This window comes from Larus michahellis, chromosome 6, assembly GCF_964199755.1.
Source record: "Larus michahellis chromosome 6, bLarMic1.1, whole genome shotgun sequence".
Lineage (NCBI taxonomy): Eukaryota > Metazoa > Chordata > Aves > Charadriiformes > Laridae > Larus > Larus michahellis.
In genome coordinates this window covers 50,825,597-50,850,030 of record NC_133901.1, presented here as the reverse complement: position 1 = coordinate 50,850,030, position 24,434 = coordinate 50,825,597, and the positions used below count along the sequence as shown (strand labels likewise).

Below are 24,434 nucleotides of genomic sequence, written 5' to 3'. Positions count from 1 at the left end.
GGCGTAGAGTTTTTAGCATAACTTCTTAAATAAGCAGAGCTTGTGTTGTGTCTGTTAATTTACTCTTTCCATACTCATTTAGCACATTAGCCCATCTCACACATTTGGGGAAAAAAAAACCAAACACCAAAATCCCCAAAAAACAAAAGCTGTCAAAACAAACAAACAAAAAAAACCCATCCCAACAAAAACCAGGCAGCTTGAATGAGCCCAAAAAAATGTTTTTGTTTTTGTTTTTTTTTCCTGGTGCAGACATTAGTCTGGGTTGTCAGCTTGCACAGTGAAGGTGCCCGTTTAAAGCACGTGGAGAGAGCTAAGGGTGCTGGAAGGTGGAAGTGCAGAATGTCTCTGGGGGCGTGTGGGCAAGTGAGGAGCACTTGCTGGGAAGGGAGGGTTTGAGACTACAGAGCGGCAGAAAAGAGAGGTGAAGGATGGTGTGTGTGTAGCGCCCAAGAGCCAGCCGTAAGCAACGGTTTCCAACTTGGGCATCAGGCGGCTTTTAGATTTTCAATTCTGGTTTGTGAAAATGTCATCTAGGTGTAATTGGAAGTTGCAGTCACGGAATTAATTGCAGCTGGAGCTGCTGAGGCATAGGTAACATGGAATAAAATAAAATACTACCTAATCTATCAGACTTTGGAAACTTGTTTCCAGTCAGTTTATGATCATTTTACTCTCCATAGAGAGTAATCTGTTAGCCTGATTTAGAGAAGGTTATTTTATATTGGTGAGAGATGTTTATCCTTACCCTCTATAAGGGAACAAATAAATCTGTTAATGAGTGGGCTGGCTTTGACCTTTGCCTGTTGAAAGCCCTGTCTTGCTTCTAATTGCTGAAGACACAAGTTTTGAAGTTTTCTGCTCAGTTACTTATTAGCCTGAATAATGCAAAGTCCAACATGTGCTGTCTCCATGTTACTTACATTTGCTGAGCTACCCTGCTAGTCTCCTTTAGGCATTGTTCTATGCTAGTGAAGACCTATACAAATTTAAGAGTGTATGATGTATCTAAATGGAGTAATTGTAAAAGTTTTAATAATAACTGACATAACTGCTTCCACACAGGCTTACCTAACTTACGAAGACTGATTTACCCTGCTCCACCTGCACAGCTACCCGATTGTCACTGGAGGGCAATATGGTGGAAAATAAAAATGAACAGGAGTTTCTACCCCATAGCCAGCACAGCTAGGATTCAATAATAATTGCTGCCTTCCTAAAATTGCATAAACTAGATTAATGCTAATGGTACCATTGGTGAAATGAGTAGTCACTGTTAAGCGATGTGTGGAGCTTGATGTGTTATTTAGAGAGGGTCTTTGCAGAGCTGTGGCTGCTTTTCTAGCCAACCTTCAAAAAGCAAAAGCAATGCTCACTTTTTGCTTGCTGCTGTAGAGAAGTCCATCTCTCCATCCCCCTTTTTTTGGCTCCCAAAGTACTGTGAATGTTGCTGATCAAAGCGAGCACATGGCATGACCTCGCGTTTTGTACTCCTGCAGTTAAGAGTATAATGTTCCCACTTGCTAACCACCTAAGCTATGCAGGGGCAGTCCAGCATTTGTGCGCTTAATGCCTACAGGCGATGCCTGGGCCATGCTGCGAGGGGTGCTGGTGTTTCAGAAAGCAGCAGCCTGCTTTTCTACAGATGGGGGAGATGCACAAGTAAATGCAGGAATGACAATGAGAATGCTTGGGGTGGGGGCATGGCTGGGGCTAACAAATTGTTCTGGGTGCAATAACGTCCCCTTGATATTGTCCTTTAGAGCAAAATAATTTCAGTGGGTAGAGGACAAATTCTTAAAGCATAGATTTGTCCTGGTGACTTGGAAGCAGTGTTCATCGTCCCATGCTGCACCCAGATATACTCGGCTGGTGTTCCTTTTGTTGGGGGTGTGTGGTTATTCGAGTTGTTGAGGCCAAGTGCATGGACAGAGCAATGGGGTCTCAGCTTGCTTGTGTGTTGCTACTGTGTGTCTTCACAGGTTTTGGTTTTTGCTTGGTTGTTTTTTTTTTCCTAAATCTGGTAAGCAGCTCATAGTCTCAGCCAGAGAAGGCTGGGGAGAGGCTGCTGATAGTTTTTACAGGTGATGACAAGAAAACGTGTGGTAAACTTATCTTGTGTGTTGGAATCTATTTAATGGCACTTCACCAGCACTGGAATGCACTCTGCAGATACCATCATTCAGGTATTTTTACTTACCTCCAGCAAAGATGATGTTTGGGCTGCCAAGACCCCATGTTGACAACAGTCTGGGCTCACAGGGTTGCCATTAGCAAATGAAGCACAAATGTGCAAGCTGGAGCAACTGGCAGCTTTGCTGGGGGGAGGCTGGTGGTGATGGTGTGGGGTGTGAAGAGGAGACAATGAGAAGTCTGTGTTGATGATGCTGTTAGTTCATTTGTGTTTTTGTTTTGATTTGTTGGGTTTTTTTAACCCTTTTCTATCTATCTGCTTTATCTCCTGAGGGCCATCTCTGTCGAGTCACTGCCAGCAGTGGGGTCTTTTTAACTGCATAAACAGTTTTAAAGAATAGTGATTTGTGTTCTCAGCACAGAAGGAAGATGTGCTGCTCTGTCCTACGCATGCCCTGTTCTCCAGCCTGCCATGGCCCATGGCTCATACTGTGCTCGTGGCTTTCCACCCTGTGCTATGTGGAGGGGGCTCCCGCAGCGCCCAGCTGTCATCTGCTGCACAAGAAGTGGGAGATGTGGCGGTGGCAGGGAGAAGCCACAACCAGAAACCCAAGTAAGCCGTGTTAAAAAGGACAGATTGTGCTTTGTGCTCTGCTGAGCACCTATGTGAGACAGTCCCTCTTTGGCAGGATGCTAGCTCACTTACGAACTGCCTGACACTTCACATGGGAACCTTTTATGTATTATCTTACATTATTGTTAACTTCTGGAGCAGGTGGCTCAGTGTGGTTGCAGACATGACCTGATTTAACCTATTTTGTTATTGTTGACAACCTCCAGATCCCAACTTGTAAACTTCAGAGGAATTGGGAAAGTCAGACTGCAGTCAACACTGCACTTGCCAAATATTTTGTCCTGCATCATAAAAAAATGAATAAATTACTTTTTTTTTTTTTTTTAGCAAGCTACAGCAGAGAGCTATCGAAGTCATCCTCGAGAAATGAATGTGAATTGCCTTGGCTTGCCTATTCCCATAGTAATAAATTGGATCAACACTGGTATCTGCACTAGGAACCCCCACCTCCAGAGCCACCCCACAAACCTTTTGTAGTTCCCGACTCCTGCGTCAAGCCCTGCACAATCAGTGTTTTCCCAGCAGTGCTGCCAGCCTTTGCCGCAGGAGCCCGGCCAGGGCGATAAAGCATGGGGTGATGGACAAAGCTGGGCTTGTCCTCTGTTCGCAGCGTGGGGCTGGGGTGGGGAGGGCAGGGCTAACGCCAGGCATGGTTCAGGCTCTTCCGTCCTCACTTGGAGCAAACTCGTGAGGTTATCCGGAATCAGCCGCGTTTTGCTGACAAATATTTGTACAGCATAACATTTGGTGACTGGAGGGCTCAGCCCATGTGTTGGCATGGGGCTGCACTGCACCAGATAGCCCCAGGGGACAGCATTTTCTTCCTGCGAAGCAAGCAGCGGCCAGGAGCCAAGGAAGTGGGCAGCAAGGAGTGTGCGGTGCAGTGCCTGAGCACTGATCTGGGGTGCAGCCAGAGCCATCTCCGCCTTACATGTTTAGTCCTTCGGGTCTGTGCTCTCTTCTGCGCTGGCTTTTTGTCTGCTCCAGTCTGCCCGCATGGGCCCGTGCTGCAGCACGGACAGCCTTTCCCCGGGGAAGTGTGCTGTGGAGGGAAGAGAGTTAACCCCCATTAGCAGCAGTGAGGGGAGATCTTGCCCCAGCAGGCCAAAAATCCCCACCGTCACCTTGAAAAATAAAGCTGCTTGTGTTGGTATCTGGAGTTGTACAGGCATGTGCTGGCATCATGGAGAAGCCAGGCTTTTTCTAGGGACAAGCCGGAGAGGAGTTAGCAGGTTGAGCTATGCCATCCTTGCTTGCTTGCCACTGCCCATAGAAGGAGCCTGAGGGGATGAACTAAATTTAGCTGGGTTGGAGAATCAGCTAAGAACCCTCCCCAGCTGTACAAAAGGCTGTACAGTTGATCTGGACAGGGGGAGGCTTATAATCTTAGTGACAGGTCAGCTTTACCGCAGATGAGGACTGGGGTTTAGGTTGTCTTTTGTTTTGGTTTGGGGTTTGTTGTTTGGTTTTTTTTTTTTTTTTTTTTTGCAAGGCAGCTGTCCTGTGGTGTGATTCACGGTGAAGGCGAGGAAACAAGAGGGCACAGCAGTAAAGCATTGCTGAAGATGGGCAGGTCTGCAGGACAGGCACATCAATCTGGCTGTAGCTGTTGCAGGAGCAAGCTGGGTGGAGGTGCCCTGTGCCTGCCAGCGAGGTCCTGTACGCAGCTATAAACCCTGCTGTTTTCAACCTCCAGCAATTTGTTTTAAAGCAAAGATGACACTACGTCTTAGAAACCATTTATTTTTATACCAAAAGAACAGCCAGCATCTCATTCGGAGGGATAAGCAGAGAAATAACTTCACTGCAGACCGCTGCTGCTCCAGCACCACTGGCCCCTCCTCCTCGTGCCCATGGGGCACGTGTCCCCCTCCCCACATCAGCCCCAAAGGTGCCCTCCAGCAGCTGTGCGTGTCTGGTGGCACCGGGAGCAGGGCCATGCCTCTGGCAGCCACATAAGGCCTCGCACAGGGGACTGTCCCAACTGTCTGCAGACAGAAACAACCGTGGCCCTGGGGTCTGCCCTGGGTTGGACAAGGGGGTTCGTGGTGGCGAGACCCGCCCTCACCAGCCTGCACCCAGCCCCGAGCCTGTGGTGCCAGGGGGAGAGGAGCCGGCATGGAATGGACAGGGACAGAAGGGACAAGGACTATGGCCACACAAACCTTCACCTCTTTGCTCCAGGACTCCCTGGTTTCCAGCAAGCATCAAGTGGATGCTTTTTCGTAGAGCTGTTTGTGAATGTGGGGACGGGAGTGGCACCTGGGGGATGTAACGGGAAGCACTGAAGTGCCCAGTCCCATCATCATGCAGCAGCGCTGGACACGGGAGGCAGCTCTTGGCTGCCGTGCATCAGGGACAGGCCACCAGTGCCAGCTATGGTCTATGGCTTGGCCGTGCCCACCTGGCCCTTGGGTGCCAGCAGGCAGCTGCTAACAGCAGCTGGGCAGTCTGCGAGGCCAGGATGACTCAACTTTGTAATTCCCTCCCGCTGTTCTCCAGCATAAACGCAGCCGTGCACTGGGCACCTCTTCTGCTGCCCTGGGAACCCCGGTCCAGTGCAGAGGGATACCAGGAGAAAGCAGACACAGATGCCTTGTGGATTCACCCTGTTTATTGAATGCAAACAGAAGGCAAATAACTGGGAGACAGAAGAGTCATAATCTGACTTTGGCCTCTGATTTTCCTGTGCGATTGAGCACAAAGGAGGAAAAAAATAACAACTCTGTGTGTTAAAAAAAAAAAACCAACACCAAACAGTGAAAGAGGAGACGAAAAGAATGTTGAACAATTAGTGACATCTCATGTGAACAGATGGAGGATTAATAATGGCAGGGAAACCCAAAGCCATGCCTAGCATTCCTTATTGCAAACAAGATTCAGCGGGGGGGCAGGGACAATGCTTTCCAAGGAAAAGCAGCAGAGGAGAAACCATCCACACTGGTTTTGTGAGCAGCGCGGTTTACTTTGGGAAGACAGTGACCACCTCGTAGCCCTCTGGGGGGACCACCCGCTCCCGCGCGTGCTTCTCACAGTAGATTTGGTCTTCCACGAAGAAGTGTCCTTTTTGCTTGAGGTTGGTGCCGCAGTCACTGCACACATAGCACTCGGGGTGACGCTGCTTGTCCCGGATCTTCACAAACACCCCTCTGGGGAAGGAACCGGCACCCCTCAGCACCAGGTGCCCACCACTGCCTCCCTCCTCCCCAGCCACCTCCCACCCAGCCCAGACCCACACCACTGCCGAAGGTGGACAATTTTCTCCTGCTCCTGAGAAGTCAAAGTATAGGCTCTATCTCTGGTCAGGCAGATGTTAACAGCACTTTAGAGCCCAAATTGTGCTGGCGTGGGAGGCACCACACCCTCCTCTGGAAAGTGTTCCCTAGCACTGGCCTGCCTGAGTTTCACAGGGACAGGCCTGTCACTTGTGGTGGCAAAAATCACCGTGATGGCATCTTTAGCTGACGGCTGGAGACAGCACAACAGCTTTCAAATGGCCAGCATCACCTCCGCCATCTGGGGGAGCAAAACCCAGATCCAAACCAACCCGATTGCAGAACAAATCCAGAAATGACTGCCTGCCACCAAGGGAGGGGGATGCAGGCTGCACAGCCACTGCCCTTTTGCTAGCGCCTGACATGCCAGGTACGTGTGGGAGAGGCACAGAGACCAGATCCTGGTTCTGATCTCAGATGCTGCTGCTCGGGAGCTGCAGTGAATGGATCCAGCCGAATGTGGGCCAGCTCTTACTGGAAAATTTCACAGCTTAACCCAGCAGATCATGAGGAAAACTACATAGCAACTCGTTAACTACCACCAGTAGCAACAAAACAATTTGCCAGGCGTATCATTTTGTTCCAGCAGCCATCTATATTTTCTGTAACGCATTAGTTTTTAGTGCTATTCATAGCCTTATGCTTTCTCTCCAGATCTACCCAGCTGGTAGAATAATTGTAGGGTTTGTCTCTGATTCATATTTTACGGGGTATGGATTGCCTCTGTAATGACTCTGCTGGGCCTTAGTGCTCCAAGCACGCCAGGACAGTGACATGCCAATGACAGTGTAGTGTCAGCAACAATCTGATAGCTTGTGGCGGGCAGCATGAGCGAAATCTGAATTCTTGCATGATAATGCAGACGGGCTCTGGAGCCAACTGTTAAGCTAAGGGGGTTGTAAAGAAATGAACACTAAGGAGAAAATAAGGGCAGAAGACTCTGTGGTCAAGAAACGGAATGGTGAATCAAATATAGGGGTTGGGTGCCTGTGCCGTCACGCTTATGGTCAACAGCTCTGTATTGAACCCGTGCCCCTGCTGTGCTGGAAGTCGGACATACACACATAAAGATAACAAAAATTATATCTGCATAGACACAGTGGAAGTGTGTGGTCCTACAGCAGAGCTGGGGGCAGAACACAGCTCTTCCTGTCCACATTGCTTCTGACCAGCAGGGCAGGTCCCCACTCCAAGGCTAGGAGCACCAAGACATGAAAAGCATCAAATACGCAGGCCCTGAATGGAAAGGTTATTTGGTTTCTGGGTACAGGTAGGAAACAAAACACTGTGGCAACAACTGTCTCAAGGTTTGTCTCATAAGGACTTAAATTTTGTTTCCATTGATACCGATTTGTAGAGGGAAATGCAACTCCTGCCTCATGGAGGGGAACTGCAACATTAGCGCTATCAAAGCTGGTGAGAATAAACGTGCCCTGAGACAGCTCCTGGATGCACTGGATGTGGGTAAGTGAAGGGTTTTGGGTGCAGCGCCTCAGCACCTCAGGCAGGCACGGGATACTCATCCATGGCCTGCAACCCCAGGGACGGGCTTACTTACACAATACCAGATCCACACTTCTCGCACATGGGCAGCTTCTGGGCATTCCCAATCGATGAGGCCACCTTTGTGGTGGGGGCTTTGACGCTCCTAAATCCCGATGGTTTGGTAGGGTCTCCTGGGGGGTGGAAGGAGAGTGCTTCAGAGCATGTGAGATGCGTGGCTCTCGGCTTTTCCTCCCAAGCAGATGCTCTGCTAGGGAGGGGTGATGTTCTTTAACCCCAGCTCTGAGGCAGGGATTCATGCACGGAAAGTGGGCAGGGATTTAGGGGTGTGTGGGAAGGAGGGAGAGAAGGCACACAGCTGAACCCAGCCTTGGAAATTTGAGGGCCTGAGATTGTGGGCAGTCAGATGAAAGTCTCTTCTCATCTTAAAAGGCCATAGATTTCAGCTGATGTGTCTTGCATGCACAGACGCACAAAGCAAAGCGAAGCCCCAGCCCCAGCCTTGGCAGCACCAGAGTCTGCCTGCCATGTCCTGATCACACACGCAGGGTCAAGCTCATTGCCAGATCTGGTCTCAGAAAGAGGAGGTGGGTCTCCTGGCAGACTAGAGATGACTGTCAAAGTCCCTTTTCCAGTCTGCTGTCTGCTGTCCAGAATCTTGGGCTGGCTCCCCCAAGATTCCTGGAAGGTTTGGTTAACCAATGCTTTGTTCTTGCAGGGCTCTGGGACATTGGGGGATAACCTTGCACTCTGCTGCTGCATAGCATGCTCCAGATTTCTCCCTAGTGTAACTTCTCTGGGGCAGGGATGTCCTGCAGGTCCTTCACAGGAGACACCTGCTGACCTGGATGCCTACAACAGCAGTGGATCCTAGATGCGGGATACGAGGCAAGCATTTAAATATCTGCAGTGAAAAAGGAGCCTCTTACAAAATTACTCCATTGATGTGACGAGTCTTTTCTATATGACTTTTGTGAGAGGTTCAACTCCAGGCAACAGGGGAGGGAGGGCTGCAGAGACTCCCACGGTGTTTCACCAGAAGCAGAGGGGGTCAATGGGGACCTCAGACTGGGAGGGACACTGATAAAACCCTTCTGACTAGTGTCAGGCCAAGAGCACACTGCAATGGTTGTTCCTGGTGTAACGGGAGAAAAACCCCTTGAAAGACACACCCTGGTGACCAGCAATGTCAGGGACACGTCACAGCCCAGGGCAGCATCACTGACCAAAGAGCTGAAGGAAAAAGCGGGGAACTGCCCATTGCACCTCCCTGTCACCACTGCTCAGCCCTGGGGCAGGTGACTTTGTGCTGTTTTGCCTCTGGGGCAGATTTCAGCTCAGGGGTTTGTACCCAGCTCTGTGCAGAGATGCTGGTCCAGAGGTGCAAGTTCCCTACTGGGGGCTGCAGCCCATGCACCCTCCAAACACAGCAGGAAGCACCTGGCCTCTGCCAGTTACTGCAAGTGACCCTTGCTAGGAAGGAAGCAGCAGCAACTGCATTTTCAGGCGCTTCCCTATCACCTCTGCTCACTCCCTCTGCCTCAAACAGCACTTTGCTCCTAACAACAACATTGACAGCATGTTTTTAAATCTCTCTGAAGGAATCAGCTTAATCAAATATTCACAGGAAACATAACTTGTTCTGCCCTCTGAAACACCCTCCACCTACGAGTGCAGGGTCAGGTCTAAACAAAGACCAGCCGTGGTGCTTCCACACGCCAGTGTCCAGACTCCGTGTCCAGGGCCAGGCTCTCAGCTGGTGTAAGTCAGCACAGCCGATACAGTCAGCGATGCCCCGAGGGACGCGTCCCAGCTGGGGAGATAGCTAGGCTCCCTGCTGCAACTCACAATCCATCGCCTGAAGGCAGGCTGGGAGAAGCACCCAACCAATGTGCTATTTATCACCACGGACATGATCTGACTCAGCAGCAGCGGTGTTTGAGCCTGGCCGAGCAGCATGGCACGGCAGGCAGGGGCACTGTCTCCTCGGGGACAGACATTCCTTTGGGGCTGCGTAACCTCCCGGCCCTGCTCCGCATGGGTGATTATCAGCTCATGGTGGAGCAATGCCAAAGCCTATCCTGGCCTGTGATCGGGCAGGCAAACCTTGTGCCAGAGAATCCCAAAAATGCTGCAAATCTTCAAAGAAAGATAAAATAGAGAGGCTTTTGCTTCTTATCTTCTTCAGCACTACTAAGCACAGGGGAGGACCTTGGATGTGTGAGAAGTCCCGGCTACTCCAGTCCCTTCCATGCAGGAGCTGAACCCTGAAGGGCAAGTTGCAAACACTCAATATTTAAAAGATGCTTTCAGGTAGGTATTTTAACAACCTACTAAAGACTCCAAGATCCTGGTTTCTTTCTTACTATTGTTTCCTTATTTCCTTCATTTTGCTCTTTCCTGACAGATCCCTCAGACCTACCAGTACTTGGCTGATCTGTTTTCCATTGAGGCAAATATCTCAGCATCAGGCTTTTGTTGGATGAAATTGAATGTACCACTGCCAAGCTAGAAATGCAAAAGACAAAGTCTCAACTGGCCTAAGGAAAAGTCATTCTTGGAATTCTTTTCCTATTTATTTGTTTATTTTATTTTATTCAAGAGGAAAAGAGAATACGATTTGGCTCCCACCTAAGTTAATTGGCTTTTTTATCTTAAAGTCTATATCCCTGAACTGCACAAGTCCAGATGTCAGATCAAGAACGCCAAGCGGAGTGAAGTTTCAGAGATTAAAAGCTATGAACTGCTCGCTGAAACCCAGCTTCCATATTTTTACATTCAGCTGCAGAAGTGGATCCTTTTTCTTCTGTAGAGGGATGAAGATCCGAAGCTTTAGGACTCATTGAAGAGCCCTATCCTGTGGTACCATTCAAAGTCTTGAATCCAAGATATAGTCTTTAATCACTGAATGTTATCTTAAAGGGGCAAAACTTTAGAAAGTAAAGAAGAGTTTTTGCAACTTTTGAAATTCCTTCTTGATAACTAAATATTGTAGGGGTTTATTTCTTGAGCACTCAATGAGTAAGCAATGATATGGGCCCACAGAGACTGAAACTAATTGAGGAGAGGAAATTTAGAAGTAAAGTTAGTGAAACGGTCTGTTTCTGTAGAAACCATATACACACACTACCTTGAACAATTACCAGCCAAGGATGGAAAATAAAGTTTTAGATGTTAAACACCATATAAAGCCCAAGGAATGGCAAAAGGGAAAAGCACACTCAGATTAGGTGTGCAGTGAGTGCTTACCTTCTGACTCCAAAATCTCTTGCAACACGAGGAAGGAAGCAGATTGTCTGGGCGGCTCATTTGACTCTTGATTCTCCTGGAGCATCTTGTAAACCTCAGATTCTCTGTCTATGACGATGCCGCCTGGGGGCTGGTTATGCTGATCTAGACTGAGGAAGGAACAGAGAACACGCTTGTTAAATGGCTGAAAACTAAAGCCAGTCCCTCTAGCAAAGTTTTCACAGTGCACTGTATGAATGAAGAATGAACGTGCAAAACAAACAAACAACAGGACGCCATAAAACATGGAGGTGCTGGATGTGCTCGCACAAGACAGCTGCAGCCCGGGTGGGATCAGCACGCTGGGCTATCTGCCTACGCCACTGTCAACGGGTTCTCGCCGACGGCCTCCAGCCAGTCCCCAAGTGTCCCCCCTGCTTCACAATCACTCTATACGCCAGAAACTAAAACTTTCTCCCCAGGAAATCACTGCTGTGTTAATACGAAAGTAACTCATGTGCTGGGATGGGAATCCCACGTGGTAGCTGTGCCATCCATGCATGTTCCTTGCATGCATAAACTACCATCAACTGCTCCACCTCTGTGAATCTCAAATTAAGTAAAGTTTATTCCATTAAAAAGAAATCTTTGCAAGTGCACTTTGAACTGGTCCTAAAGACCACCTTCACAAAGCAACAGCTGTAGGATCTAACTAAAAGATCCTCTGATTGCCGATAATTTAATTTGGTTTTCAAGTGAGTGTTATTATTTCCATTTTCTAGGTGGAGACTCTGAGCCACAGCCCACTTACAACATTTCACTAAGGTTAACGAGCAGGTCAAGGGCCGAGGGGATTTCTGCCTGCTAAGACTAAGCCCTCCTTTCAGCTGCCTCCCGAGGCGCTGCTGCTGCCACTCATGTCACGAGCAACTTGCACCCTCAGACTAGAACCCCAGGTGCTTCAGGGGCAGCTTTTCACAGCACAGGGTGGATGAAAGGGTGGTCATTGTGCCACCGGAATGGTCTTTATGAAAATAAAGAACAAAAGAGGCTGGAGGCAACACCTAGGATGTTCTCCACATCCAGTTTATCCAGGATAAACTACAGAGTTAAAACTGCAGGATTTAGACTATCCATTGGGAAAAGCTTTCCAACAGACAGACAGCAAAATACCAGAGGAGATGGCCGTGGACAGGTGAGCAACCTCCATACTAAAGGATTTAAAAAGAGTCTGGTCAAATACCTGCTGGGAATGATTCAAATCAATGGTTTAAATCGACCAGGTGCTGGGCTAGGAGATGGACTAAATGACACAGGGGGTTCCTGCCTGCCTTGTATTCTGTGGCTGGAAGAAAACATCTCTGGAAAAATTAGATGACTGGCAAGTCTCCTCTGACAGCTCAATTACATAATGCAGCCTTATAAATGTAAATGGTCTATTAGGTTTCACCGGCCCTGTACCCTGTGATTGCCCGAAAAGTACATAAACATCCTGAAGTTCAGACTAAATTGCAGAGGGAAATCTTCTTCTTGAGGAGGCAACTGCATACTTTCCGTGCCAATGTGCAATTGGGTCATCTGGGAGTTACTCTACATAATAAACTCTTCAAGCATCAGAGGTAAAATCATTGCACGTGTTATAAAATGCTATTTCCATAAAAAGAATTTCATAAAATGTTTCCATCTTTAGTAATTTTTAGTGGAGCAGGAAGCACATTAGACTTGCAAGCAGCTGAACCCTTGAAGTCTGAATCTCATTTACTGAAGCCTCTCACCCGAAAGAAAATAATGATGTGGCTTCCGTTACACAGAAAATGTCCTAGGTTTTCCCAAATGAATCCATGCTTCACATTACATTCATCTCATGTAAACTCACACACTCCCACCCCTCTATCCACCCATAAAAACATTAGGCAAGAAGCCTGTCGTGGCAGTTTGCATACTGTTTCACTAACATGCATTCAAAACGCCAAGGCTAGATCATCTTAAGGAGCGCTGGAGTCAAACAAAGCCACCACATTTCAACCATGCATTGTGACAGTGCGCAAAACATACAGATCAGCTCTCCCAGGTACGCACCCTATAGATATACTTGCATATACAAGACTTCCGAAAGACTATAAAAAAACCCCCACAAATCCTAGAATTTGTAGCAGTAGAGTGAAATACCTCAACTTGTCAGGGCAGAAGGGTATGCTGCTTAAAGAAAAAACAAAACACCAAAAAGCACATGCATCTCTTGAACAGGCAAGGTCACAGGCACAGGAATCGTGCCTGCAGGATAGCAAGTCTCTGTATGCTGGCTGATTTATGGCACTCCTGTTACACAGGTACTTTATCTGCAGCAATCACCAGCAACCGGTATCCTTTTCCCTGCACAGGAGTTCCCCGACACAGAAATTTTGTAGGGGACAACTCCAACAACCTTTACTGGATTTCAGACTCATACAACCATTACTGGATTTCACTGCCTCTACCACGGGCAACTTGCAATGCTGAGTAAAATTGAGCTTTGAAAACTGTCACGAAGATGGTAATAAAACCCAGAAAGACACAGCCTTGCACAGTGCCTACAGAAAAGCACAGCTTAGTCTTTACTAATATAATTTTACTATTTTATGCTAGCACATTTTGTAAAGCTTACAAGGATCTCAAAGCTGGGCTAGAGGAAGGCCCAGTTCTTGGAGCACTCGCTTTTGCAATGAAACAATTGCTGATACCGGGGCATCTTTGTGAGTGTTATCAGCTGTCTGGACTGGCACAGCCAGACAGCAGAGGTGACCGCTCCTGGCGTGCATGGTATCGACTACAAGCCAGAGCAGGGACATACAGCAAGTAACTAGACTGAGTAATGAGGCAGGAGTAAATCCACAGCCTCCAATTACCACTTGGCTGCTGGCATATGGCAAAGCTTGGCTATGTGAGTCCACGGGTGAGGGGACTGTGAGCAGCCGAGGAGCTATGAGATCTGGCTGTGCCCTTTTGCTCTGTCCCACCGAGGACATGGCCCTGACCGCCTCCCTGGACCACAGGTCATACACCTGCAAGCTGCTTGGTCACATAGCAGGGTAACTCTGCTGAAGGTTCACGTCTTCTGAAACAATTCAGCCTTGATTGGAGCCCTCCTTTGGGATGGCTAAACGTGCTTACTGCTTCTCCCATCTCGTACTTAAGTTTTCCCTGTAAAACCCTATGGGCTGTCATTTAGAGGCACGGGCCAGCTGGTTCCCAACTGCCACAAAGCAAACACCAAAGGCAGCCAGGTCTTGTGATGCTGAGGCTCTCTGCAGGTCCTGCAGACCTCAGAGCATGTCAAGCATCCTCCGCTCCTACGGGCAAAGAGGCAGCCCCAGGAGCAGCAAACTGTGCAGACAAGTGGGCAGGGGTGGGAACATGGACTGGGTCCTCCATGTGCTTTGTGCCTGCCCAGGCTGCTCCAAACTCATGTTATCAGACAAAGTTGGAGACCCATGGGGACCTGCTTCAGCCTGAAATGAAACACGCCCAGCGCACACCCATGGCCCAGCCTGCAACCAGCGAAAGAAAAGCACAAGGACACGTGCAGCAGCACCTTCCAGTCGCAAACCACAACAGTTGATTCAGTGTGGGAGAAACACCAGCTTTCAGGAAAAAGCACTCTCCTGCCCCCAGCAAATCCACCTGCTGCAGGTGGCTCCTCCAGGAAAGCCACCAGCTGGTGTGAAGGCACTGCTGCGTAGGTGCGCAGAGGGCAACGGACACATTGACAGGCTGCAATCACGTTTTGATGCTTCCTGGGGCATTGGACACAGACACAATGCAGAGAAAGCTCCTGTGAAGAGTCATGCACTAATGTCGGAAAAGTGAAATGTAAATGCTGTTTCCTTGTGACCGGCCAACGCCGAGAGCCACAGACAGGGACGAGGCACTTGTAGACACCGAGATGCGGATGAACGGATGCACCGAGCCGGTCACAGAGGCAGTGGGCAGGTTACCTGGGGAAATCGGGGCTAATGGAAGAGATCTGTCCCTGCAGGGAATCCATGATGTTGCTCTGCGAATAGAGCTGCAGGGGAGAATTGAACTGCACGTGCAGCACTTTGAGTCCTGGCACCTCCACTTCCACGGGGCTCTTGGGGCAGACCTGGGCTGCGTGCTTCAGCTGCTCCGGCCCCACTCGGACTTGGCTGGGGACGGAGGAGGTGCTGTGCCTCCGCTGCGGCAGCTCGGAGGTCTGCGTCTGCAGGGGGTTATAGACGGAGGCGATGGGAGCCTGCATCGGGCTTGCCGGCGATGGGCGGCTACGGGACATGTGTTCACACGGGCAGTTTGAGTTGAGTTTGTTTGGGGGTTCATTTGGGTTTTACATTGTGGAATTGAGGGAAAAATGCAGAGGAAGAAGAAAGGAAAGAAGGAATAAATTAATGACGAGCTAAACCAAAACCACCAAGTGATAAAAGCAGTTGCAGAATACTGTCTGTTCCTTGTGCCAGAGGGACTCACCACTGAATATGTGACTTGACATTAAAGGCTTTTGGCTAATGCTGTGGCTCTGGTCTCACACTCCAGGTGTGTCCACGCAAAAACTAAAATGCAGTCGCTCTACTGATGAGTGAATGCAGGGGTTGTAACAGCAATGAAGACATGGGAGCAGGGGTTTCACTATGAACTATCTACCTGAGCACACAGTCACAGTCCCATTGTCCAGCCATGGAATGCCACCTTCACTGCTGCTCTTCCCAAAGCTAGCCTGGGTGTCCCACCGAGGGACAATCGCACCTCCAATCCTAAAACAGACATGCTCAGCAGTGGGGCTCCTGCCCCCCCTCCTGCCTGCTTTGTGCAACAAAGCCAGTAGAGAAGGTTGCTGGTGTTTCTGTCTGTTCCACAGACATTTACATCACACACCCTCTAAGGATGGACTGTGGACCGGGTCCCCTTGTCATGTCACCACGTGCAGTGGCAGGATCAGTCTGCCGCATTCAGACAGGCTGTGTATCTGTTGGGTGCAGGATGGGGATGCAGAAAAACGTCAGGTAACCCCATAGCAAGGTTTACCATGTACAAATAACTCATCAAAACAGCCAGGCTGGAAATCAAAGGCAACTAAAAGGTTGTGCGAAGGGAGAACCTACACTTGTGTACTGGGAGACCACTGTGGGTTTTTAATAGCAGGGTGAAGCCAGTGATTCATTTGCTTTTGATGACTCTGTAAACAAAAATGTATTAGCACTGACAGTCTCATTCACAGCCTCCCCCAGCATTCCTTTGCAACTTGCTGTGTTTCAGCAAGGGAAACATTAAAGAGATGCCATGTACCCCACAGGTTGCAGGGCTGGCAATGGATCTTCCTGCTAGGAGGAGCACAGTGAGCCACACCACTACAAGAAACCCATCTCTTTGCTGATCCCTGCAAGAAAAAGGGATCATCCTCAAATTTTCAGCCAAATATACCCGGCTTCCAGGGAGTGCTCTCACCGGAAGGGGACTCCAGACTAGACCAGAGATGGTATTTGACTGCCAAATCGTCCCATCAGATTAACACAAAGTCAGATTTCCCTTGTCCTTGCTCTGCCTTTGCTCAGCCCCTGAATGAGGCTGCTGAGGTCTACCAGAAGCAAATGAGGAACAAGTATCTGTCACCTGTCTGCCAGCTGCAGCACTGTAACTCTGCCTAGAAGGGCCCATGCTGCAGACTGGGCTGCCAGTGCGAGAAGCGGGTTTCAGTCAGGGGCAAGTTTTCGGGCTTGTGTGTTAACCCACAATCTCAGGTGTTTGTGCCCTGCAAAAGCAGAGGCTGAAGTTACATTTGTCTCCCCATTCACAAGTCAGGAATTTCGTCGAGTATCACCTAAAGCATTGGTCTTGCAGCTTTTGTTGTAAAAGTGGCTAAAGTCTTCCAGGCAGTTTGGTACTGCTATACAGAGACTTAAGAGCAGTTAAGCAACTTGACCAACACAGTTAGCCAACCTGGTTTATTGTTTCCAATGAAAAAAGAAGAATCTTGGACTTCTGGGATAAAGTAATGTCTTTGGTGAAGCACAGATGCAACCACAAAAATCAACAGGCCTGTTTAAGGTTGGAGCGCTTTCCAATCCTATACATAAAATTGCTCACACAAGGATGAATGTTTCAGCTACTGTTTAAAACTCCCATGAAAAACAAGGTTCAATAATAAAAAACAGAATGATCAAAACATAGGCAGAGCCTGTCTATGAATCCCAGGCCAGCTAGGAACTGGGGAGGGGTTTGTGCTTCCTGCACTAGCTGGTACCCTTCCTGCACAGTATTGCCCGCAATGCCAGCCCAAATCGCTAACTTTACAAAGTGCTCATAAGAAGCTATCAGGCACCTGTTCAGACCAGCGGGCTGGTATGTCATGCTGAACGCACGTGGAAACTGCGTCGGTCTCTGCTAAACAAAGAAACACAACAGCATTAATTTAATTTCTGCAGCTCAGGGAACATTCCCCACTCCTCCGAGCCCTGCCCCGGGGAACCACAGCCACGCTCACGCCTCTGCTCCTTCCCTTGTCCTGAAAGAGAGCTTTTCTGAGTTAAGAAACAGGTACCCTCGCAGCGAGCTCACGTCTCCTGGAGCCTTCCCTGGGGGCCTGGGCAGGGAGGGAGAGGTGAGGAAGGTACTTACGGCTTGGTAGGCTCTGGGGCCCCAGGTGATGTCTTTGACTCCACGGCATTGTTGAAGGTCTGGATGTTCTCTGAGGAGTAGAGGCCTGCTGGGCTGTTGTACTGAGCAGTGATCACTCTGGGGGCAGAAGCTGTGGCAGCAGTGAAGGGCACCGCGCTCCGGTTGTGTGCACTTCCTATGTGCCTTATTTCCTGCATGCAAAGGAGCAAAGGCAAAAATGAGAGGTGCTCAGGCGTGCAGGTGGGATGTGACTGGGCAGCCTGGCGTGAGCAGCCACTGCAATGGTGGCCTTTGCATGTGGAGTCAGCTGAGGAACACATGACCACAACCACCAAAGACGATGAGTGTCCGCCACACGTCATGACGGTCCCCGGCCCTGTCCTGGATAGTATCAGGCTGACTGACCTTCAGGACATTTCAGAGTTGACGTGCTGGGAATGTAAGAGCTCAGAAACACTGACAGAATTATTCACTTAGGCTGCCACACACTTGGGAACTCCCCATTTTAAGCATTCCTTGCAATTCCTGAAAGCAGGGCTGATTTCCATGGAAAAGTGAAGACGAGGGGCAGAAAGAGGAGCACTCTTCAATGACATCTGAAAGTTTGGCTTTCATTAGCTAAGGGCAAGCCAAAAAGAAGGGCTTTGTCATTACTACACATGCTGTGGAGCATGTCTGCTCCTTCAGCTAAGACTGGGGTTCACAGCTATCTTTGATGAAAAACTTTGGACATTCTGGACAAGAAATTCCCACAATAAAGGTGGGAAGATGACCCTTGTTAATACAAAAGACTATCCACAGACAGTGCCAGCTAGATGCCAGAGACCTCTTCAGTCCCAGAAGTATGAGGTATCACCCAGACATTCTAGGTTAGCTGCAAACTGAAGGCTTCCAGAGGTATTATTGATACTTAGAAACACTGGTTACAATTTAATAAGAAAGGGGCAAAATCCAAGTTACATAACACTTGAGGTAAGACTCCTCTGAATCCCAGGCAGCCCTAACAAAAATAGGGAAATTTCTAAGCCCCATCACTAGTTCAGCAGGCTGCGAATTACCCGCTTTGGGGCAGAGATAACAACATCCAGGGCTTATTTCTTCCCAAAGAAGGTTCTTGACCAAAGCAAGGAGTGGGCCCAATGGGGCCTCACTAGAGCAGGCAGAAGAAAGGACTAACATTCACAGAGGCAGGTGAAACATCCAGGGCAAAAAGATGGCACCAAAATGTGCATTTTGAAATGTTTCAGCCAGCTGTAGAGATTGGGATTGGCTTCACTACAGGGCTAACACCCAGTGGCAGAGGATGAAACAGGGCCCTTCTTAACACGCTGGGCCCATGGTTCCCAGCTCTAATTAACACAACCGGTTCCTCCTCCCACTCCATACAGGCACTGACTTCTACAGTAACGAAGTGAGCCGTCATTGCCCTTTGAACACCTCACGGCATTTGCTGTATAGAGCTATAGTTACAGGATAAACACTCACTAGAAACAAGGATGACTAAATTCCCCTACAGATTTTTCTTTAAATCACTTTTATGTCCCCAGATTTCCTTAGGCAGTTGGCTAGCGTTCCCAGACTGACAGATGGGAGTCATCTCGCTTCATGGCACTCAAGTGCTATTTATAGCATTGAGCACAGCATAGGATCCCTCAGAGAAGAGCGGTGTGGATCCAAACGCACTCAAGAGTTAAGAGCCATTTGAAATCAGTGGGGCAGCTCAAGACCTTCAGGTGTGGGGCGGCTGGACTGCTCTCCCACGGTTTTCTGGCCGATGCGTATGGAAATCAGCCATGAAGCTTTCCCACACACCAAAGGAAGAAAGACCCTGGAGTAATTAGCTAATCTCCCTTTGTTACAATCTCATTCAAAGCACATAACAGCGCTCATAAAAATAGTCTTTCCCATGGCAGAAACTGTGGATTTTAGCAAAAACAATCATTACTTCAGCCTGTATATCACACCATAGGGAAAAGTATCAGTGATCTTATATCAGCATTAAACACACATGTTAGCCCACCATTTGGAGGCCGTGAGTAGGAGAGAGTTTCAGACATGCATAGAAATAGTTGGTTTAATGAAAGACAGAGGCAGAAGTTTTAGGCTACAGGGGTTATACTGTCGGGTCAAGTAGGTTCAAAGTTTAATCATGTCACAATCTGTATTGAGGAAACATTGAAGCATTAACCAAGAATTAGAAAAAGGGAAGTAATTCGGGGCATTTTTTTAAAAATTCTGGTTTCCTAAGTAAGTAAGGCGTGTCAATTACATATTCCACATGCATGTGGGCACATTCCCACCCCCACCAAAGACTTTTGAATCTGTCAGCCAAGTCGAAATCAGTTCGACAGTGATAGAAGCCTCAAGGATGTTTAAGCTCCTACAAGTGCTGAGAAAATAGACACACAGATGGAAGAAAGAGACTGAAATCACATTAGTACCTTGACTCCGAGAAGAACTGTAACACACGCTCAGGCACAGAATCCACATAGGAGACTCTGGCCCACTTTTGTCCACCAGGTAGGTGTTCTGCTGTGTAATAACATCCAAAACCATAGATTAAGCTTTCAAAAGTGTCAGGACATCTGTAGTAGCTTTCATGTGGATGAAGTCCACTGACTATAAGGGATTTTATAGCAGGTTAAATAGAGATATCAATGCAGAAGGTGGTGTCTGAAGATTAGATTAGAAGAATCCCATCTGGAGAACAGCATGGAAGGTGTATAACCTGAAAGTCTATAGTCAAGTATTACAAGAGCAGTAACAATATAAAGGGCATTTGGATAATCCAAATTCTCCAGCACTTTCTGTCATGCCGTACTGCTCTTTCTGCTTGAGCTGTAGAAGGAATTTACAAAGAACAAGTGCTTTCATGTAGCGATCAAAAGACAACGCGTTCTCACTGTCAAGTGTATTTATTTAGGGATTTGCCAGAACTGCCACCTAGACCTTGTGTCATGCAGCAGTTTTGTTAAAGCCCCAGCTCCTGGAATCCTGTGTTTATGTGAGAGTCTCTGACTTAATACTGGAAAAAAAAACCCAAAATATGACACTCACAAAAACCTGTCCACCAGCAGGCAAGTGAAAAATGGCAGCACAAAACCACTGCTATACTGTGTACATGTGCAGGGGCAGTGCCTGGTTTATGCAGTTGAGATGCTTGGGGTTTCAGCATCTCTAAGGCCGTGGCGTTCCCAGGCCCAACACAAGGAAGAGGGGGCAAGCCGCATTAAACAGCATCCCTGGCTGGGGCATAGACTGCAAGAGCCGTAAGCAACAGTCTGTTTGCAAAGGAAGAGCTGGCAGTCAGACACAAGGACATGGTCTTATTCAGACAGAGCGTGACCCGTTCTTTCTTTGTCGGTAGTACAGAGGAGTGTGACTAGTATTAGATCTTTTCAGAGACATCTTCAGTTGGCATCCACAGGCAGATCCAGAAGTGCTCACCTCACCCTTCCTGCAAGCCATGAAGCCATGGCACTGCCTCAGTCCCCCGACACCAGCCCTGTCTGCAGTTGGGCTGCAGTCGGCAGTGAGCGGGGTTAACGACAGCGGTTATCTCAGTCTGAAGCTGGGGTATGGAAGCTTCCAAGCCTCTGGGTAGGATATTCAAAAGCAGTATTTTACCACTATAAACTGATTCTGTGATAGTTCAAACACTTTGTCTGCACAGATAACAGCCTCCTGCCTTCGCTGAGGTATGCCTGGGGGAGTGGCTAGCCCAGGCTAAAATAGATTAGCAACTGCACAAACTTCTCTGCTTCTTAACTCGGAGGTCTCATCTTGCTTCACTTTCAAAATGAAGCAGACTTTCAAGGAGAAAAATAAGCCATATAACATGAGGAAGCTGTAAACCAGAAGACAACGGTTGAGCACAAAGAGGATCGTTGCAGTTCCACTAATCCACTTCCAGTTTACAGAGTTCAATTGATCGATCTTCTGAAAGTCCCTCTCTGGGCAGAAGCTGACTTCCAACAGGATCAGGGCCACTCAGGGAGCCACTGCCAGAGGAGCTGTTTCTCCAACAGCCTCCTCCCTACCTGAAAATACCTTCTTTATATGAATAAGCTCCAAGTGGCCTTAGAGCATGATCCCACATGCTCCCAAACCCTCCACACACAAGTGCAAATCCCCCCATCCCAGGGAAAAGCTACTTCCCAATCCCAAAACAAGGTTTGTAGGACCCCAGTATCGGGTCAAATACGCAGATCTCCTGCCAGATGGATTTTCTGGGCACTGGCTGTTGGTGGTAGCAGCCCTCTCTGGGGACAGGCGGGGACCCTGCCATGCACTGCAGACGCTGCAGTGCCAAGGGCTTCTGCCATCACCCCAGCCCTCCTGGCAGGGAGCCACCAGCCACAGCCATGGTGCCAGGCTGCAGGGACGGGGAAAAACGTCCCTGCGCTGGGGCAGGAAACGGATCAGCATTTCCTACCACACCGGCTGCAGGCTGCGTCATGGGGAATTATCTGGGAAAACAATGGCCCCTTCCTCCCTTTCGTCCCGCTCACGCCAGGCCATGCTCGGCAATGCTGAAGCCCAGCCTGTGAAAGCCCCACAGCTGCATCAGCTGTCACCTCCATGCCCGCGGCCAGCCAGCAGCTCGCCGTGGGGGTGGCTGCTTCCTCCTCACCATGCACCAGAGAGGGACATGCCTACCACCATGGGACCCGCTCATCTCAGCAACCGGGGAACCGGACTCCAGGGAAATTCCCAGCTGTCAGAGAGGCAGACAGATGGGCAGACAGCCCAGGATGAGCCGCCTCCATCTGCTGAGTTGGGGCACATCCCAGGCACCAGGGGCATAAAGCCACCCAGATGCCTCCATAGTCCTGTGTGTCCTCAGGCAGGTCAGGGGCAGTCCAGGGTGAGGGTGAGTTCTTGTGTCCCATCCGCCACATGGTGATGTGGCCAAGGCCATCACGGCAGCACTGACCTCACCACCACCAGAAACAGGAAAAACCTGGAGGCTTTTTGTACTTGCTAAATAAATTAAACCAAGATGTGAGTGGTCGGGTACTCCTCTCCCTGAAGCGGGGTTTTCCTCTCCCCACAGCACAGCCTGAAGGCAGCCGGCAGGGCTGGGGCCTGAGGTGCCGGCTACTGTCCCACTCCCCTGCCTGCCCCTTCCCAGGCCACCTCCCCGCAGCCCCCAGAGGAACAGCAGGTCAAGTATGGGGTGAGGGGGCGCTGCCTGAAGCCACCAAAACCTCATTTCAGGTGCAGAGTCATGATTTCAAGACTGGCCGCCATAGTGATTTCCTGAGCCTCCAGCTGTCAGAGTCAGGGGATTCGCTTCAACCTTATGGCATAAATTAAAAAAAAATAATTAGTGCCCAGGCTCTGCAGTTGCAGGGAGAAGCGAAAGCCCTCACAGGCCCCCAAAGCAGCCAAACGAGCCGGCAAAACCCACTGCCCCACCGGGCCCCAGAAACACGGGATGTTTTTGCGTCCCGAGTCAGAGCCCAGCGGCTGGGGGCGGGCGATCCTGGACTGCACACCTCGAGAGCCACGCCAAGAGGAAACAAGATTAAACCTTTCTCAGCATAAATGTTTACTCAGCTCAAAGAAAATGGGCCCCTGACCAAACCTCAGTGAACGAGAGCACGCCGGTCCTGCAGGCGGGGAAGGAGAGCGGAGACCGGCAGCCAAACCTCCCCCCGGCTCCATCCTCACCCTTGGGAAGCCGCCCGGGGAGCCCAGGCCATGCTCATGCCCTGCCGGCATGGCGGAGGGGAGGCTGCTCACGCCAAACACGCGGACACAGCTCGGAGGAGGACATCTTCACGGCAAACTCTGCCTCATGCTGTTTCATCAGCTGCAATCACAAATATTAAGAAGTGCCTTTACTTTCACCTCTCCCTCTGTTATTGTTTGGGGTTTTTCAGCTGTGGAGATCTTTTGCAATGCTTTGAAATCCAATTAGAAACTCAGAAGGGTTTGGGGTTTTGTTATTGTAGGGGGGTAAAACAACAAGGCTGGCTTCCCACTTCCTCTCCCCCCAGGTCCCCGACACATTCCACATCCATGCGGTAACGCCTTTTAACCAAAACCAGCAGGTCGCGATACGCCAGCGCGGTTCCTTCATCTGAAAAGCAATGTTGTTACTTTATATACCTATTGCTTCATGCATTGCCCACACACGCATGGCCTTATCAAAGGCCAAGCCAGCCACACACCCAGTTTCTATAGCCCCTGTCTTCTCAGTATCCAGGGAGATAAAATACACAAGACGGAAACAATGACATCAGTCTGCAAGGACGAGGACAGGGCAGGCCCTCTCAAGAAACCTTGGGAAGACAGCAGTGGCTGTCTGTCATTGTCATCCCGCAAATAACACGATTCCCCTTCAGACCTTCTCCGTCTGCATGTCTGGAGGTCATTTCTCATTTGAAAAAAACCCACACAACAAAACATCCTCATGTTTGAAAGCCCGTATCTTCTGTGGTTAAAAAGAGCCGATCTACCCATCCCAAACCACGAGTTTTCACTGACATTCTTAAGGGGTGATGTTAACACTTGTGCCTCGCTGCAAACAGGGTATGTGGCCTTCAGGCAGCTGGACAAGCTTTTTTGGAGACAGTCCTGGTGTTGACCGCGCTCGAAGCTGGTCTCTCTCAGCTCGCTTCCTACATGAGCTCACTCAGCTCAGAGACCTAGGCCGCATTGACCTCCGTGTCCTACAAACACGGGGAGGGGAAAAAAACAAAACAAAACAAAAACCAACAGACAAACCTTTTCCCACAGAGCCCAGGTCTGACAAGACATAGCACAGTCTGTGGGACAAGGAGTTTTACTGTTCATTTTACCAAGGGGCAATACAGCCACGCACGCCAGCGCACGGGCCTGGAGCTTAGTGCCTGGCCCAGGGTCACCAGAGAGCCTGGCAGAGCCTGAAAGTGATGCTGGTCTCTAGTCAGTGCCGTAAGCATTAAAATTACCTTAGTCACCAAGTAACTCTTCCTCTCTTGCTGCGATCGCTTTTCCTCAAGAAACGTTAAGCAGAAGGGAGAGGCAGACGTGTTATTTTCGTC

General features: G+C 49.3%; 1 protein-coding gene across 4 annotated transcripts in view; it reads right to left on the bottom strand.

Moving 5' to 3' along the window:
• Positions 1 to 5,361: 5,361 nt before the first annotated feature.
• Positions 5,362 to 24,434, bottom strand: part of PDLIM1 (PDZ and LIM domain 1) — a 45,239-nt gene continuing 26,166 nt past the window's right edge. Inside the window, exons 4-8 of one of the 4 annotated variants that reach the window (XM_074590514.1) lie at positions 17,105 to 17,166; positions 14,748 to 15,053; positions 10,795 to 10,943; positions 7,601 to 7,718; positions 5,362 to 5,916 (exon numbers count right to left, since the gene is read on the bottom strand). In XM_074590514.1, the coding sequence (XP_074446615.1) occupies positions 5,730 to 5,916; positions 7,601 to 7,718; positions 10,795 to 10,943; positions 14,748 to 15,053; positions 17,105 to 17,166 (822 nt within the window). In that variant the 3' untranslated portion in view covers positions 5,362 to 5,729. Of the gene's footprint in view, positions 5,917 to 7,600; positions 7,719 to 10,794; positions 10,944 to 14,747; positions 15,054 to 17,104; positions 17,167 to 17,400; positions 17,592 to 24,434 lie in introns of all 4 variants that reach the window. The other 3 variants (XM_074590516.1, XM_074590517.1, XM_074590518.1) reach the window with 3 other exon arrangements.